Here is a 17,250-nt window from a genome sequence, read left to right on the forward strand (position 1 = left end):
ACATGAGTACATGATCAATGTACTTTTATCAGTTGGTTGATCTGTGTTGTGTGAAATCTGTTGTTTACTTATCAATACTATAATTAAATTCCTATATAACATTTATTTGTTATGTAATTTATCATGTAGAGGGGTTGCTAGTATGATAAAAAGGGTACAACTAAAAATCAGCAGGAAGTAGCAGTGGAAAACATAAATCATATACCAAGTGCAATACATGCAAGTCTCATGAAGGCGACAAAAAAACAACATAGTGGAAAATCAAAAAAATCTACATAACTCACTGAAAGAGAATTTCTTTGGTATATCTAAGAGATCACAGGCTAGCAGAACAAAAAATATACATAGCAATAGTAAATGCTGTAGCATGTAAAGAAAATGCAGCAAAAGCACCAAAAGTTGTAATTTAAAAATTATAAATAAAGCAAACTGAATATAAATAAAAATCTGAGCTTCAATAATATCGTTGTGAAAATAAAAAACAATACATGATTTTACCTCCCAGGTACTTGAACCATAGCCAAAGAGGAGCTGATAATAATACAACTTTTTCTCAAACAGACGATCACTAGTAGGAGTTGTGTACACATTGATCAACTACATATGCTACAGGTTTTCTCACAGTTGTACCTCACTCGGGAATTCCATCTACACTTTGACTGTTTACCAGCGCAATGTCTGTCTGACCATCTGTTTTTGCACTGAGAAATTGTTTCAACTGTCACTGGAGCTGCTATGTTTTTCTGTATAGAGAATAACAATAATGTTAAAAACAATAATGACAAACATTAAAAAGTGTAATAATAAAACAATATTTAAAAAACATTCAAGGTTAGCTTTATTAATACAAACTTATTGCACTTATGTAGGAAACATATTCACACTGAGCACACTGTTTATGGAAGCTGAACTGTTAAGGAACTCATGCACATTTGGTAATAGTCTAGTAATCTGATGTATTTTAGCTTTGGGTCCAGTTAATAGTAATAATATTAGCATGTAGAAAGGCTCTTTGAAGTTAATTGGTAAGTTATGGGAAATGTTTTTTCAAAAAAGGAAAGACAACTCCAACTTACATCACGTGTTGTGCAAGTGGAACAAGTCTTCATACAGTTGGTAGAGAGATATTCCTTGTATAAAGGATGATCACAATAGTCTACATAGCTTGGGCAGTACGAGTTCAGATCTTGGCATGCTACAATATTATCTCCCCCGTCACAATCTTATCCAGCCAGTAGCATTACAGAGGTTCTTTTACAGTCATACAGTTTACATCTGACCAATAGCCAAAAGGATACCAAACTATGTACCTGATTGGCCACCATCACAGGCTTTACACGACTTCTTACAGTTGTTGAGCATATATGAAGGATTACGGCTACATTCTCCTCTCTCGGCCCAATGGGGACAGTATGAGTTCTTATCTGTGCAACTCACAACCGGTGATGGGGGACGTACTGTGGTAGCCACTGTATAAGATAATCAATTTGACTCTCAGGTACCAGTTTATACTAATAGAACAAGCAACTGTAAAATCAATGTGTATTAATAAATCTTGTGTCATGTTGCTGACACCTAAATGATTGTATGTCAGTTAAGATCGTACTGACAAACCTTGACAGGTATTACAACTGTATGGACAGTTTTTATTCATATAGTCCCTATGATTGCCTGTACAGTAACCAGCGTTGGCCCAACTCTGACAGTTTCTGTTCTTGTCATTACAAGTCATGGGTCTGGTTGGTATCGGAGTAGTAGTGGCTTTAATAGGACCTGTAACAAATATTATTAATTAATATTATTATATACTAATTAATAAATATTATTGTTATTAATAATAAAAAATATTATTAATAATAATACTGACTAGAAATTCCACTGTCATACAGCCCACGACCAAAGTGATATTGGAAAAAAAGAAAGGGTACTGATGGTTAAGAAATGCAATATTAGCAGTCAAATGGCACTGCAGTGTAATAGGATAACTGCAATGGTAGCTGTAATGTACTGGGTGTGGGTGTTATTATATACAACAAACAGCAATAATGAAAGGAAAAGATTATATGTTTATATGTTTATATCTCTCCCTCTGCAATAGGAGAAATGCAATATTGGCCATTGTTAAAAGTAAAATGAACTGATATTATTAGAATAATCAATATCATTAATATAGTAATAATATAAAATCAATGCACAACTTTGTTTACATTTAAAAACATTTTTAAAAAATCTGTACTACGTAGTCATTGTTCTGTAGTCGTCCAAACTTATAATTAAATATCGTAATAATCTCATTAGAATCGTTAGAAAAAATATCGTCATTTCCTTTACTTACACTGCGTTGGACATCAGTTAGAATACCAAAGTACTCAAGTGTCTAAAATGTCAGTTTAAACTGACAAAAATGAAACGATTTCAGTACTCCTACGTTAATTACAGAAGCCGTTGACAATGCCGTAGACTGGTGAAATGTGCACATTTTTTTCGCGAAATGCGAACGACTTAGTCGTTCTATTCTCTGTCGCCCGGCGTTTCAAATTTCGGTCTTAACTTTTATTAAACCAAACTTTTCAAGCGTTTTGTAATGATTTTTGTCCTAATAAATCTATCTATTTGTGTATAACCCGATCAGATGGGTAAGTTTTAAGAGAATTTCAATAATTTACAAAGACTTGGTAACATATTTAAATAGGCTTATATGTGTTTTGTATCGTTATTATACTTTAATCTACAAAACGATGGTTAAATTTGTTGATGAAATTTTGAGACAAGGGTTCGTCTCATTGTTGATGAATAATTTTCGTAAGTTGTGTGCACATGCATTTATCATAAAAACTCTCATACTTCGCTTCCGCTCGTTTGTTCATGGGATAATAAAAAATTTAAAGAACTCTTTACTTAGCAGCTTCAAGAGCTAGTTTATTACTAATAAACCACAGCAGGTAAAATGCTACATAAAGAATAACCTACCTGTACCGTCACACTTTTTAACTGGGTTCATTTTATCACCACTCTCACACCAACACTCACAATCAGGTCCTTGGAAACCTTGTGGACAGCTTCTGGCAGCGCACCGATTTACTAAAATACAACCAAAAGGTCACATGTACAAATGTTTTTAATAGCTAATCAGAAAGTAAGACTTTAGAAAAAACTGGAGGAGATGGTTTACACCTCAGAAAGTTAGTTTTCGGCTAGTAGCAGTAATATTGGTACACAGAAATGTTCACTCACCACTAGCACAGTCATACATTGTATTAGCCAATTGAATATCTTTGAAGCTCAGCCCGTCTCGGTTTCCCATTGAATCTTGGAACTCAGTCTGTCGAGCTAAGATTGTTGGCTGGCCATTCTTTGAGAAAGCCTACAACAGAACGAACTAATAAACGGAAACAAGAACATGTATAGAGTATACAAGGTTAAGCACTGCCTTAAGTAAGCTTTTAACAGCAATAGAATGTAAGGAAAACAATTAAATATCCGCTAGCAATGATAAGACAACTTCTGTCACACTCACAGTGCCTGAGTAGTGCATGACACTTGTGTAGTCATATGGGACATCATAGTTGTTCACTTGATCCGTGCTGTATTTCATGAAGTTATACTCGACTCCACTTTGTATATTTTGTTTTTGTATGTAGACATAGTTATCTCGGTCTGGTCTTGTCTGCTCGTGCTGGAATCCTATAGTGTGTCCCATCTCATGAATCACTATTCCTTTCTAAAATACATGTATTTGCATACATAATTAGCTGACTAAAGCAAAATGTACAAGCCATAGTAAAACTAATATCGAGTAAATATTTGGTTGTTTGTCAGCTGAATCTATAAATATAAGGGTCTATCTGTCCGGTTATAGAAATTAAATTCTAACAAAAGAAACTCTGCTTTGCTGAAGATTTGATCTTTGGTTAGAACCTCCAGTTCTGGAGGCGTCGAGTTTCTCCATTGGACTCCAGGCTCAACTGAGCACAGTGATCAAAAATGATGAAGATTTTCATTACATTTGTTAAAATATGCATAACGGCGATTCGTCACACGTAATGATTAGCAGCTAGTTTCACTAGGTGAATGCCCAGCATTGCACTGGTAATAAAAACTGCTTATAAACAGTTAAGAGAAATGTAGTGTAAAGGTAATGCAGTAGGTAATGTAATGTTCATAAGCTGTTTTTTAATTGACCTTGCAACGCAGGGAATTCACGTAGTTTGTTTATGTATAGTAGAAGACAACTACAAATAAAGTTATCAAAACAGTCTTACATGTCTGCAACCAGGTGCCAAGCTGATGGGTTGAGTGTTTCCAATCATTCCCACGTAGGAAGAACAGCCCCCTCCATTCTGGAATCTAACTTTGTTGTAGTCAGAACTGGTGGCCGGTACAAACCTTAGACAGGTGTATCTGTGGTAGTCATTTATGGCAGAGGTTATCTTAGATCTGTCACTATCAGCTGTAAATAGAGACAAACTTCACAAGTATAAATAAGAAATTTACAGTTTTAAGTGCTCTACAAGTCTTTGATATATCAAGGTTTTGTCACTGGTAGCTACAACAAAAGTTTTTTAGAAATATCTTGAAGATCTTGAAACTCTATTCTGATTATCGTAATTTGGTTGTTGTGACTTGATAATGAAGTAATATAAATTAAAAGTGCTCAAATTATTTTAACTTACAAAATTCATAAGAAATCTCATACGGAATTCTTTGGTTGGTCCATCTGTAGCTTTCTGCTCTGATAGCCTTTCTCTTCTTCCTGCTAGACTCGTCAGCATCAATGGGTACCATATCCTGTAGAGGAGAAACAAACCTTCATGTGCGACACACTCTACTAAACCTTAAACCTCATGTACTTGCTTGAGTGACATTCATTAGCAGGTACTCTGTATGATATGACAGCCGTATTTACCAACCTCAACCATTTTATTGTAAGTATGGATTTTGTAGAGCATGTCCAACTCCACCATGACCGAGTCCTCATCTTGCATTATCTCAAACATCTTTGCTGTTAACAGAGTGATCATTATATTTTGGTAATATGTAAACATCTACACAATTATGATAAAATATTTTAAGTGTTTTTCATAGTTGAAGGTTTAATTTGACTACAAATAATTTAATTATCTTTATTACTCTGTAAAGGAAATGTTACTTACACATGGAGCCATTAGAGCCAGCTTTTATAATAGCATCATCTATACTCATCTGTTTACCATCTATCATCATGGCAGACACACACCATGCTGTTGACAGCTGAAACATACCAAACACAGTCAAACCTTTATGGAATCAACCTCTTAGAGAAATGAGTTGTTGGTAAAATAAACAGTAGTTGAACTCACCAGTGCCACTGTTAATACCCTAATATTATACATGATATTACAACCACTGTTATTATAGTAGTTGGTAAATGTTATGCCTCGTTAGCTGACTCCTTTGGTGACAAATGATAATTTCTACTGCAGATCCTGCGTTTATATAGCAGCTACTAATAACCTTTGACCCAATGGCTCAGGGCTCAGTCTGACGCATTTTGATGATTCAGTAGTATACAATAGTATACAATGACATAAAAAGACAATCATATTATTCCTTAAGTAAATATATGAGGAATTTCAAAGATAAGTCTTTTCAAACACAACGAAGTGATTTAAAGCAGCCATCATAAGTGCCCTACTCAGTTACCCTGCTGAATTAGCTTTAGAAGTAAAATACGTACTATGATGCTTTGGGATTTAGTTGGAGTACTCATTCAAAGTTCTGACATCAGCAATCCAACCAAAAAGGTCACACGTGCAATGAGGGACTATTCTAATTAAAATTCACATCGGAATATGCCTTAACTTTTAATAAATTTTAAGTTCATTTAATGTTAAGGAAGTGCAATTTAATTTGAATTTCAAAGATAAGTCTTTGCAAACACAAAGAAGTGGTTTAAAGCAGCCATCATAAGTTCCCTTGTCAACTAGTTAGACCATTGATATGACTTGTAAATCAAAAGAACTCACGTATGCAGAAGGTGTAGAAGGTGTAGAAGGTATGTATTCCAAGGCTGCTGCCCCTCGGTTTTTGACTGGCACCAATTAAGATGGAATTTTCTAAGCACAGTTTTAGCTTTAGAAATTAAATACGTTCTATAATGCTTTGAGACACAAACTGATTATAATATAAATTTGGACTTGAACACTCAGCTTGGCTTGCCCAACAGTAAGTGGAAAGTTGGGAGCTTTTTGTTCAGAAAATTCCTGCTGGTTGGAGAACTCATGAAAAGTTCGGATGGCAGCAATCTAACCAAACATATTATAAGTGTAACCAGTGACTAGTCTAAATAAAATTCATTTATTTTAAAATTTATTTTGAATTATTTTAAATAAAGCATAAGTTCATTTAATGTCATAAAAGTATAATTTAATTTTGTTTTATAAAGTGCAAAAAAGCATATAGAGAACCTTAAACCCATGCCCACAGTCAGTATCACCAATTACTCCTCCCTTAGTTTTTCCTCCTCCATTCATCTGTTGGTGTATTTGCCGGTCTTCCTGTCTTCAAAGTAAAAATACAGTATTTATTTTTATTGTATTAGTAACTTTTTTGTTTTCGATTTTTAATTCTAAAGATGTTTCGCATTTGAATATACTGTACATATAATAGTTATGTTACTTATTATGGGCTAGAGTTTGAGTGTTTTAAAGAGCTGAAATTAATTATATCTGTTTCCGTGATTTTAAATCAGAATTAACTGTTTGGAGTACAATTGGAGTCTGAGCTCTGGTTTGGAGTAGAATAATTATCTTATTAGTTAAAGAGGTTGTCGACCCCTGTTTCATATTTTAGTAGAGGTCCATTCAGAGTGTTTACTGAGGATAACATTATTCAGGCTGATCTGGAAGAGCACTCTGAGATTTTTGGAATGGAATATATTCTGTTGAGTCTGTAGAGAACAACAGCAAGACATTCACCTTCCATAAACATACTCTTTGTAAGGAGTCAGTCACATATCTTGGTGAAAAGATGTAGCATAGTTAAAAATTCATGTGTTTGTTATGGCAGATAGGCAGGTGGAGTTGAATTATATGATGTGGATCAGTTTCTCTACATTTTCATAGAATATAAAATCGCTTGATTATAAGCTAATTCTGTTATATCAAGGCCAGAGCAGGGGTGCTAATATATCGAGAGCAAAGGTTGTGGGTAAAGTTTGGCGGGCTACTCATCTGTTTGACCCTTTCCTGCTTCACAGTGCATCTCCGCGCTCCAACATTCAATTCATAACATTACATACTTAGTGGTTACAGGCATTGGTACTTCCATATCACCTCAACCAGTTTTATAATAAGGAAATGAGGCTATAAGGGCAGGAAAAAACAAACTAGGCAAAGTGATTAGATAAGGTATATTTGCATAAGTGAAGAGCCACAGAAGAGGTTGTCAACCACCAGAGGGAGCCATGAGTCATGTCTGATTCAGGCAATGCATTAGAGATCATTACTCACAAAGGCATAAACACACAGAAGACATGAACGGCTATCTGTAGATTGTAGGCAGAAGCGATGACAATGCTAACAATGTACTCAGTTGAGGTGTTTGGAAAGCTGACCATAGCATATCATCTAATTTGAATGAGTAAGTGTCAACACTTGAGCATTCCGCCCAAACAACTTAAAACCAACTTGATCAAGAGTCAAATTTTGAGTGTAAAGCAACAAACGAGCACGCCTTGCTAAAGGTCGCCGTATAAACAAAATGTATTAAAGTAAGGCAGCAAATAAGTACATGTGTTGTGAATGGGTGATTAGAGCCAAGTGAACTGTTTCACAAGAGTCTTTATCACAATGGCTGTAGAAGAAATAAACAAAAATATATGAGGATCTATCAAATTTCATAATTGACAGGGACTAACAACAAATACTTCAAAACATTCCCTAAAGGCACTCAAACAAACAAAACTGATGAACTCAAATAAGAAAGTGATTAGGTGTTATGAAAGAATAGATTAGACTGTTTTGCTAAACTTGGCTGTAGTTACCTCATTGGATGAGAGCTGATTCATGAATAACAATGGAAACATGAACACTCTGAATTGTCATAGACTTCAGCATTACAATATTAAATGGAGACTAAGGCACTGAGGTGCCTGAACATGCAAGCAGTTAAATTAATGGCTATTTTGTCTCACTAGATATGATACAAGGTTTCAATGGCAGATGTCTCTTACTTTATCCAATGATATACAGCCCAAATTGGGGCTGTATATCATTGCTTTATCTGCAGCAGTTTTCAAGTAAAAAAAAACACCAAATGACAATATTTATCAAACCAAATACTAAATAATATGAAAATGAACAACATAAATCAGCTCCAAGCTAGTATCCCTCTGTATAAGAGTCTCATTAAGAAAAATTAAAGCATTCTCAAAATTATGTTTTAGAGTTATCCTACCTGACACGGACAGTTATGATCAGCGTCTAAATGCCTTTAATGCTGAGGAGCTAAATGTGTTCTTAGATATTTGCTGTCTAAAATATTCAAATCACATTTCCAGTCTTTCTGACCATCCATTACATTACTACTTCTTTAGAAAAACCACAACACTTTATAACATACACAAACACCTTACCAATTTACATTATAAAACAGCTGACAAGTTGACAAGAATTTCTTTCTTGTCAATTTTCAGTTTGACCAGCTCCTCTTCCAGATTCTTGACTGTACCTAATGCTCCAACCACAATAGGAACAATTGTCACAGATATCTTCCAGACCTTCCTCAACTCTCTTGCCAATTCCTGATACTTCTCTACCTTTTCCTGTTCTGTCTTTCACTCCTCCATCTCCTGGTACAGCCACTTCAATCAACCATGGGTGGTCTGGCTCCTTGTCCTTCAATACCATATATCTGGTCATTTAGCTTGTATCACATGATCTGTTTGAAAGCTCATATCCCATAATATTTTTGCTTTCTCACTCTCTAAGACCATTTTTGTCTGGTGGTCGTACCACTTTTTAGATGTTTTGAGTCCACACTGTCTAGATAAATTTCAATGCACTATTCTTACCACCCCATCGTGCCTTTTCTTGCACTCTGTTGCTGCTGTAAAGCTATCAAGCTATTACTACTCTTATTAAAGTTATTACTGATATATTATTGACGTCAAGATTTGATGATGACTACTGCAGCAGTTTAACCTATGGTCACATTCTGTATACTGATTATACTAGTAAGCATCTTGGAAGTTTTTAGAAATTCACTGAAAAAATGTCCAATCATATTTTACTAACACTATTATAAAGGTAATTGATGGTTGTCTAATAGTTCCATCTTTTTATGTTAACATATGAAAAACCATGAGCTGTTATAAGGAGTAAAATATAACTGAGAAAAAGGTAGGTTCAAACAAAATGTATCATTTTCAAACATGAACTATGCATAACCCTTCATCAGCAGTTAAGACAAAAGAGGTTTAAAAAGTCTTCAGTTTAAAACAAAAACTATGAGATGTTTTGCATTCATACCTTACTAAAATATGAGAGAACAATGAGAAGTATAGATGTCTATAAAGGGATTAGTCTAATATGAGTTTTTTAGACCTGGGTCTAGCAGCGATAGTTGCCATGGTACAAGATCCAGATACAAATACAGCCAACTTTTAATCTTACATTATAAGCTTGCCTCCTTTAGACATTGCTTGCAGCTAATGTGAATTTTGCATCTTCATGTAGAGTTGAGATGAGTTCAGCAACTAGCCATCAGGGTCACTCGATGCACAATTATTTATGGGAGTTGTGATACCACAAACTGTGTAAGCATACAGAAGATAACTCTTTAATTAGAGCATCTCAAATCAATTATATGATTTGTTTTCGAAAAGTTGGCTTGACTTTAAAAACTATTTGAACTACAAAGAAGCTAAAGCATTCACACACATTTATACATGCAACATGCATGATAAAAAAGCTGATGAGAGCTCAGTGAACTGTTTCACAAGAATCCTTATCACAATGGCTGTAGAGGAAATGAACACAAACATATGAGGAGCTATCAAATTTCATAATTGACGGCGACTAACAACTGAGCCCTGGTTCCTGTATCGATTGCGAGACCCGGTAGTAACTTGGTAACCAGGAACCATAAGAACCTGGCTATGGGATACAGGCTTAATACGTCAAAAAATTCACTGCTGGCACTCAAACAAACAAGACTGATGAAATAAGAGAATGATTAGGTGTTATGAATGGAGATATTAGACTGTTTCACTAAACTTGGCTGTAGTTACCTCGATGGATGAGAGCTGATTCATAAATAACATTACAAACATGAACACTCTGAATAGTCATAGACTTTAGCATTACGATATTATATGGAGACTAAAGCACTGAGGTGCCTGAAGAAGTGTGTAATAGGATGAGGCAGCTATATTGAAACTAATTGAATCTGGTTGGGATATATGGATGGCGATAAACAGATAGATGTTTTCGTCAGTTGATTTGGTTTCTTCATTTAATTTGTTTGATTGTACCATGTATACAACAAATTATGAATATAAACACAAAAACAATGTGCACAAATATTAACAAAATATACAAGGTGATTGGTAAAAATCAGGCAAATGCATCCATTTAATCGAACATATGGTATGTTATTAAAACTTACAATAGTTAGTTGATATCATCCAAACACTAGTAAGACTTTAAAGTGACCCAGTTAAATTAGGTCAGATATAATAAAGACTAGCTGTTGCGTGTGGATCAATTAGCCAACAAATATTGCATCCTGGAATAAAACAGTTAGATCCATCTTAATACATGTGTAAAAAAATATTAATTGAAGTGCAAAAGTGCATGATGAACATGCTCCAAAATACATGTAGTAAAAGTAGAAAAACATGAACTTACCGTAAATTCAGATGTTTCTTATGATTTGTGTAGGTGAGAGGTTGAAAACTTGCACACTTTCAAATAGTCCTTTAAGGTGACCTTGCAAACCAACTAGCGACAAGTGTTAGAAGCTAAAGTCATTATATAAGCTCAAGTCATTGTAATGACAGACAATAGCACTGCTTGTAGCAAATCTGGAACACCGGAGGAGTGGGGTTGGCAGAGTTTAGACAAATTTCTGACAATATTTGAAAGGAAATATGATATAATTCTGATTGCCTAACTTAAAATAGCTATGGGGCAATGCCTCCATGTCCAATTCAACACAATTTGAATTCTTGAAAAAAACAGCCTGTTGTTGAGGTCGACTAATAATATAAGATTGACAATATAAGATGAGGGTGCGAATAAGAAGACACAATTAGAATGATAAGGATGCCAAATGATGGAGTTTGTTAGTAAAACTCGTAAGGATGCACCACAAATAATTGACTTGTGAATGTGCACCCATCTACCGAGGGAACTCATCAATTGGAACTAAATGGGCTAGTCTTTGAATGCTTCTAAAAATTAACAAATCTCAGGCACCCGTGTACTGATGGGCTTGTTTCTCCACCTTGAAGTATTTACACCGTAAAATTTCTCTGTGCACACAACCATCTTTACCCGGAAACACTTCTTGTACTTGGGCCATGAAGTACTTGCCCCGCAATATGTTTGAGTCGGCAACTGCAACCACATCACTCAGTTTCATGTTTCGTGAGGAGGTATACCATTCACCTTGTCTTACCATGGTTGCAGCATATGGTTCTGGCCATCGGGCTCAGAATTCATTATAGAAATATTGTCCAGTAGACGCAGTCGGGACTTTGTACTGCTGGCTTGGCACGAACTGCCCAGATTGGCTATGAAGGGTCTCCCAATGAGTTGGACATTTGGGGTAAAGATGTTTATCATGCAGTCTACAGAGGACAGAGTTCTAAGGGGCTGTTCGTTCAGTATGTTGGCAATTTTTAAACACAGAGTTAAAAGCTCTGCAGGACTCAGCCTGTGATCATTGATCGTAAACTGAATCACCTATTTAGCAGCCTTGATCGGTGATTCAACTGCACCCTGAAGATTTTGAATTGAAATGAGGTTTTATTGATGGAGCACAGAATGGTCTCTGAGTCCATTAGTTGATACACTTTCTGGAAGTAGAAGGAACACTCAGATTCAATGATCTTTCTTCCGCATTTGGATAATACGGCTCCACAGAGCTCCAGTTGAGGGATGGTTAGCTTTTTGAGGAGAGCAGTTCTACATTTGGCCATTGTGAATCTGCATCAATACTGACCATCACTGAGCCTCCATCTGTTATAGGCCACAAACCCATAAGCCTGGCTGCTCACATCAGATAAAATTATCAGATCGGGGTCTCCTTTAGCATTGGGCAAAACCAGGCTTCTATCACACTCCTACTGAGGGACCTCGAATAGCCCAGACAAGTAGCATGCCCAGCGTTGTTTCAGATCATTTGGTCGAGGAGGGTCCCAACCTAGATTCAGAATCCAGGTTTCTCGGAGAAGCATCTTTGCTCAGAGTATGAATGCACAGTCAATGCCTAAAAGATCATACAGCTTCATAGTCTGCCCCAAGACTATACGGCGAGTTAGAGAACAAGGCAGATCAGTTATACCTGCCCAGAAGTCAAATCAGACTCAGTGTAAACTCCTTTCTTTTTAGCAGAAAAGTTCAGCCTGACCACTGTGACCATCTTATCTGGCGATGGTTTTCAATGAATGCCAAGTACTTGGATCCTGTAGTTAGAATCTATTGATGAGGGTGGCTCATCGCCTAGAGAGATTCTGGGTTCACACTCTCTACTAAAAACCCAGTACTTGAGAGAAAAGCCTGCAGAGCTAGGTAAACAAGTTGTGTTCCTAGCCAATGGCTGCCTCCTTTGAGGCAACAGAGTGAACAATATTATCGACATAGGTGTGTAGATTGTTTCAGCAGATCTGACACATCAGGGTGTTGATCTTTTACCAATTCTGTTGTTTTGTAGATTGCCTCAGCACTTATTGCACCAGCTGGTCGATCTCCCATGTTCACTCTGGTGTTGGTATAAATATCTGGTTGCCGATATTCTAGGTTTTGCCAGAAAAAACGATAACAGTGTTGCTCAGCCTGTCCAATATGTAAAGAGCTGTACATCTTGCGAATATTTGCTACCTTAGCAACCAGTCCCTTGCGCTAACGAAGGATGATACTCAGGAGGTTATTTATATAGGCATTAGGACCCTTTGCTAGAAATGAGTTCAGCGACACTCCTTGTACGACTTGACTCTAGCTAAATACAATACAAACAGGTGTCGAGGTGGATTTAGAATTTTGTACGACTAAATAGCTAATGTAGAAAAGAGGTCCCTCCCAATTAGCGAGCTCCTCCTTAGTGAGGACCCTTGCCACCTTGCGATCCTCTATGTCCTGTATTTGCCAAGAGTAGACCTCAGCCCATTGCGAGTCTCTCCGTAGGTTTCATTCCGTGCTCTGAAAAGTAGCAAGGGCATTCTTGTAGTTGACAGGAAGCTCATTTGAATCTTTGAGCCAGGGATAGGAAGTTGTCCGACACTGATTTACCCCATCATGCTGGATACTTTGCCTAATCAGCTGTCTCCTGTTCCTCTTTAAATGAATGTGAATGCTCTGGATTGGGGTACTTGCTGCACTTGCAGCGACCACACCTGATGGCCAACTCAGTGAACTCCATATGATTGGGTCTGCAAACATTTTGGGCAGCGGTTATTGTGTGAATACTAGATAGGGTTAGATGACGAAAAAACTGAGTCTTGTATGTCTTTCTTGTATACATTGGCCCAGAGGTCTATCCAGAATTAACATATTGCTCTCATACTGATGTAAATACTATGTCTGATGAATTTTCGAGCAAATTTCGATCAATATGTGATAAGCATGCCCCTTTTAAAAAGTATCCAATGTTTTCTATACAACAAAAATATAAAAAACCTTGGATAACCGATGAAATTTTAAAAATGATGGGAAAGAGAGACTACAGTCTTTAAATTCCCTTTTAAATACAAAATTGAAACAAAAATTCAAATTTGTTCAAAACTCGGTAAACAAAAGACTATGTAATGCCAAATCTTCAAAATTTAAAAATGTACTAGAGTCAGCAGGGAATGGCAAAATATGCTGGCAAATTTTAGATCAGCAATTAGGGAAATCAACAATATGTAACGGTGCTCCAAAATCAATTATTCACACTGATGCAGAAATTAAGAACTCACAAGAGATAGCCAATTGTTTTAACCAATATTTTACATCTGTAAGAACTACATTAACCTAGGCCTTTAGCAACACTTCAGGCCTTCAGGATAATGTGGAAAATGTTTATCTGTTACCAACAGACCTGCAGTTTCAGTTTAGCAGTGTTGGTGAGGATTATGTTGAGGATTTGTTGCTTAAGGTGAATGCAAATAAAGCTACAGGATTAGATTCAAGTCTACCAAAGTTTGTGAAAATTGCAGCACCTGTTTTAGCTTATCCTCTAGCTCATATTATAAATACCAGCTTACAATTAGGTATATTCCCTGACAGCCTTGAAAAGGCAAAAGTTAAACCATTGTTTAAAAAGAGTTCACCAAAGCTTTTATCAAATTATAGACCAATATCTATATTGCCAGTTTTTAGTAAAATTTTGGTGAAAGTTGCCAATGCACAAATATGCCAATATTTAGAAAATAACAGTATTTTGACGACGCAATAGACCTTTTTCCTCACATAAATTTCCCCCATTGCTATATTGGAGTTGTCTTCTTTAAAAGGGTATATTCTGTTAGCGATGAATTGAAGAATATGATATAACAGCTTGTAACCATCAGTCTAGTATTCAGATGCTCTTAATGCTGCAACAGACCGTATAGCTTTTGGTTGTGGAAAATATGCACAAGTAATATTGAACGCTAGATTTTGCATTGTTAGTATATTCAGCAAAATATTTGCAAAAATGCCCTGGTCTAGCCGCATACATCAACTGAAAGAAAAATCAACAACTTAGCCATCAAAGAAAACACATCAGGCTCACAAGCTCTTCTAGTATAGATAGTTCATCAATGGTTGCGCTGCACTGGGTAACCAACTAAGAAATAACCACTATGTGGTATCTGGTACTATCATTCAGACATGATTGATGTGATATGACATGACATGTGATTATTGTCTCTTGATGTAGCACATACCAATTGAAAGAAAAGTCGAAAAATTAACTTCTGGCCGAAATGCACCAGATCACTATTTCTTTCAGTACTAGTTTACCTTGTTTATACGTAGTTAATGAGGTAAACATTTATTACATAAGTGCACTAATAAACCTAAACTATTTTCTTGTTGAAACTTGGCTATAATATCGATTCTATTTTGTACAGTGCAATCTATGTTTGGCAGCTGCTATAGTATTTTGTTATCTGCCAGTCATCCAAAATTATTAGCACTTGCTAGTTAGTTTGTTTGTGATCATTGTCACTCCATGTACCATTAGTGCAACGACAAAAAACATGCCAAAATAATCTTGTGCTGTGTACAAATGTACAAACAACACGACGAAGCTATTGCAACACAAAAAAGAAATCTGTAGAGTTCATCAAACATTGCAAGGTGTATATGTAGTACCCAGGGCTAATACTCCCCCCTAAAAGACCCATTAGGTTCGGCCCAAAATCACGTTTTAGGGGAGTTTTCAGACCATAGGGCACTGTCAGTGAATTTGCTTCTTTAGGGGTAGTTTCCACAGCCAAGCCAGTAAAAGGGCCCATGCTCATTAAGGTTTTATTCAGCCAAAGTAATACCAAGAAGTTGCACCGAAATTCCAGTCTTCATTTTAATGCAGATTGCATTAAAATCTGCGTGCTTGCTGACGGGAACGTAAGGGAAAAGAGAGAGTCGGCATTGCATCATCTTAGCAACCCTTTAGCAAGATACTCAAAATGAACCATACGATATTTCTTTCATTTATATTCATTATGGTTTCCTTTGTAAATGAAAATGTTGATCTGATGGTTGATGTTTGTAATCAGTTTTATTAACCCTTTTGCAAGCATAGCGACAATTTGTCGTTTTGCGATACTGACGCTAGTGGGCAGACGATTATGTCGCCACACCAACGGTTTTTATAAATTGATTTATGGTTAGCTAATTGCCTTTTTCAGTTTAACTTTTTTCCAATAGTAAACTACAATGTATTGGTCTGTGTTAGCAACAAAAAATAAGCCGTTTGCAGAAAAAAAGATCATTTTTGCCATATTAAACAAATGAAAAATCCGAAATAAAAACGTATTTAAATAAAATAGGGTATTTTGTTTGTAGTTTTTTTCTGCTTTATTAATGCATGAACCATAATGGATGTTTAGCGGGGCTTGGAACTTGGGCGCCCTCTAGGGAACTCCCAGTGTTTAGGGGGTGTATTTCCCATTGACCAACCAGATGATGGGGGTACAATATCCAAAAATCAAATTGACCAACAACGTGATTGGGGGTACAATATCCAAATCTGGGCCTATCCAGGTGGGTGCTTCTTTCAGAGTATCAGCCCTGGGATGTAGTATTTCCAGCTATTTTTAATATTCTACTTGTAATCAAAATTTCAATATTGTCTAGAAATCGTTTACATAATATGGTATATATTTTTATATTTCTATATTATTAATTGTCAACTTTTTAGCTTAATTTTAAATTTAATTTCGATAAATAGATAGTGCCAGAGTTGTAAGATTGTAACTGTGTGTTGTGCAATCACTAACATGACTGGCCCCATTGTTAAGTCATGGAATGAAGTTGCTGCTGAGAGAAACATCAGTATGGGAAGCTGTTAACTAGCCATGACTTATCACTGTTTTACTGATCATTTGCTGTCACAAGTAAAATTATATACACATTCATACATGCATACATACATATATATTAGAAGTATCTTGGGAAATAGTTTTCTTTCAAACATTTTGTATTCGAAACATGTGTCAGACATGTATGGTATACGAAACCATGCAGTACACATTGTATATGCATTAGATGAAAATATACTAATATATACAATTTATACCTAGAATATAAATAGTTACTGTGTTTAATGTTCCAACTCTCTTCAATAGTCCAATGGCTATTCACATAGCACAAACTTTTTAATCGGAATGTTTTCGTTTTTTTGCTGAGCTAATGATCATCTGAGGTGCCATGTAATGTTCAAAAAACAGCTGAATATTCGAAAGCATATCCAAACAAAACTTTTCATCAAAATCTATGGTTTCAAAAATACTTGAGCCATCTTCTTTAAAAACAAAAAAGTATGATTTTTTTATGTCTGACACCATCATTTGTCCCTGAA

General features: G+C 35.9%; 1 protein-coding gene across 1 annotated transcript in view; it reads right to left on the reverse strand.

The window, feature by feature from the left end:
• LOC137393990 (uncharacterized) overlaps nucleotides 1–17,250 on the reverse strand; it is an 80,141-nt gene that overhangs the window by 11,078 nt on the left and 51,813 nt on the right. Inside the window, exons 8-12 of the mRNA XM_068080707.1 lie at nucleotides 2,971–3,081; nucleotides 1,615–1,773; nucleotides 1,311–1,469; nucleotides 1,077–1,195; nucleotides 597–743 (exon numbers count right to left, since the gene is read on the reverse strand). Coding sequence (XP_067936808.1) covers nucleotides 597–743; nucleotides 1,077–1,195; nucleotides 1,311–1,469; nucleotides 1,615–1,773; nucleotides 2,971–3,081 — 695 coding nt within the window. The remainder of the gene's footprint in view (nucleotides 1–596; nucleotides 744–1,076; nucleotides 1,196–1,310; nucleotides 1,470–1,614; nucleotides 1,774–2,970; nucleotides 3,082–17,250) is intronic.

The sequence above is a fragment of the Watersipora subatra genome, chromosome 4 (assembly GCF_963576615.1).
Source record: "Watersipora subatra chromosome 4, tzWatSuba1.1, whole genome shotgun sequence".
Lineage (NCBI taxonomy): Eukaryota > Metazoa > Bryozoa > Gymnolaemata > Cheilostomatida > Watersiporidae > Watersipora > Watersipora subatra.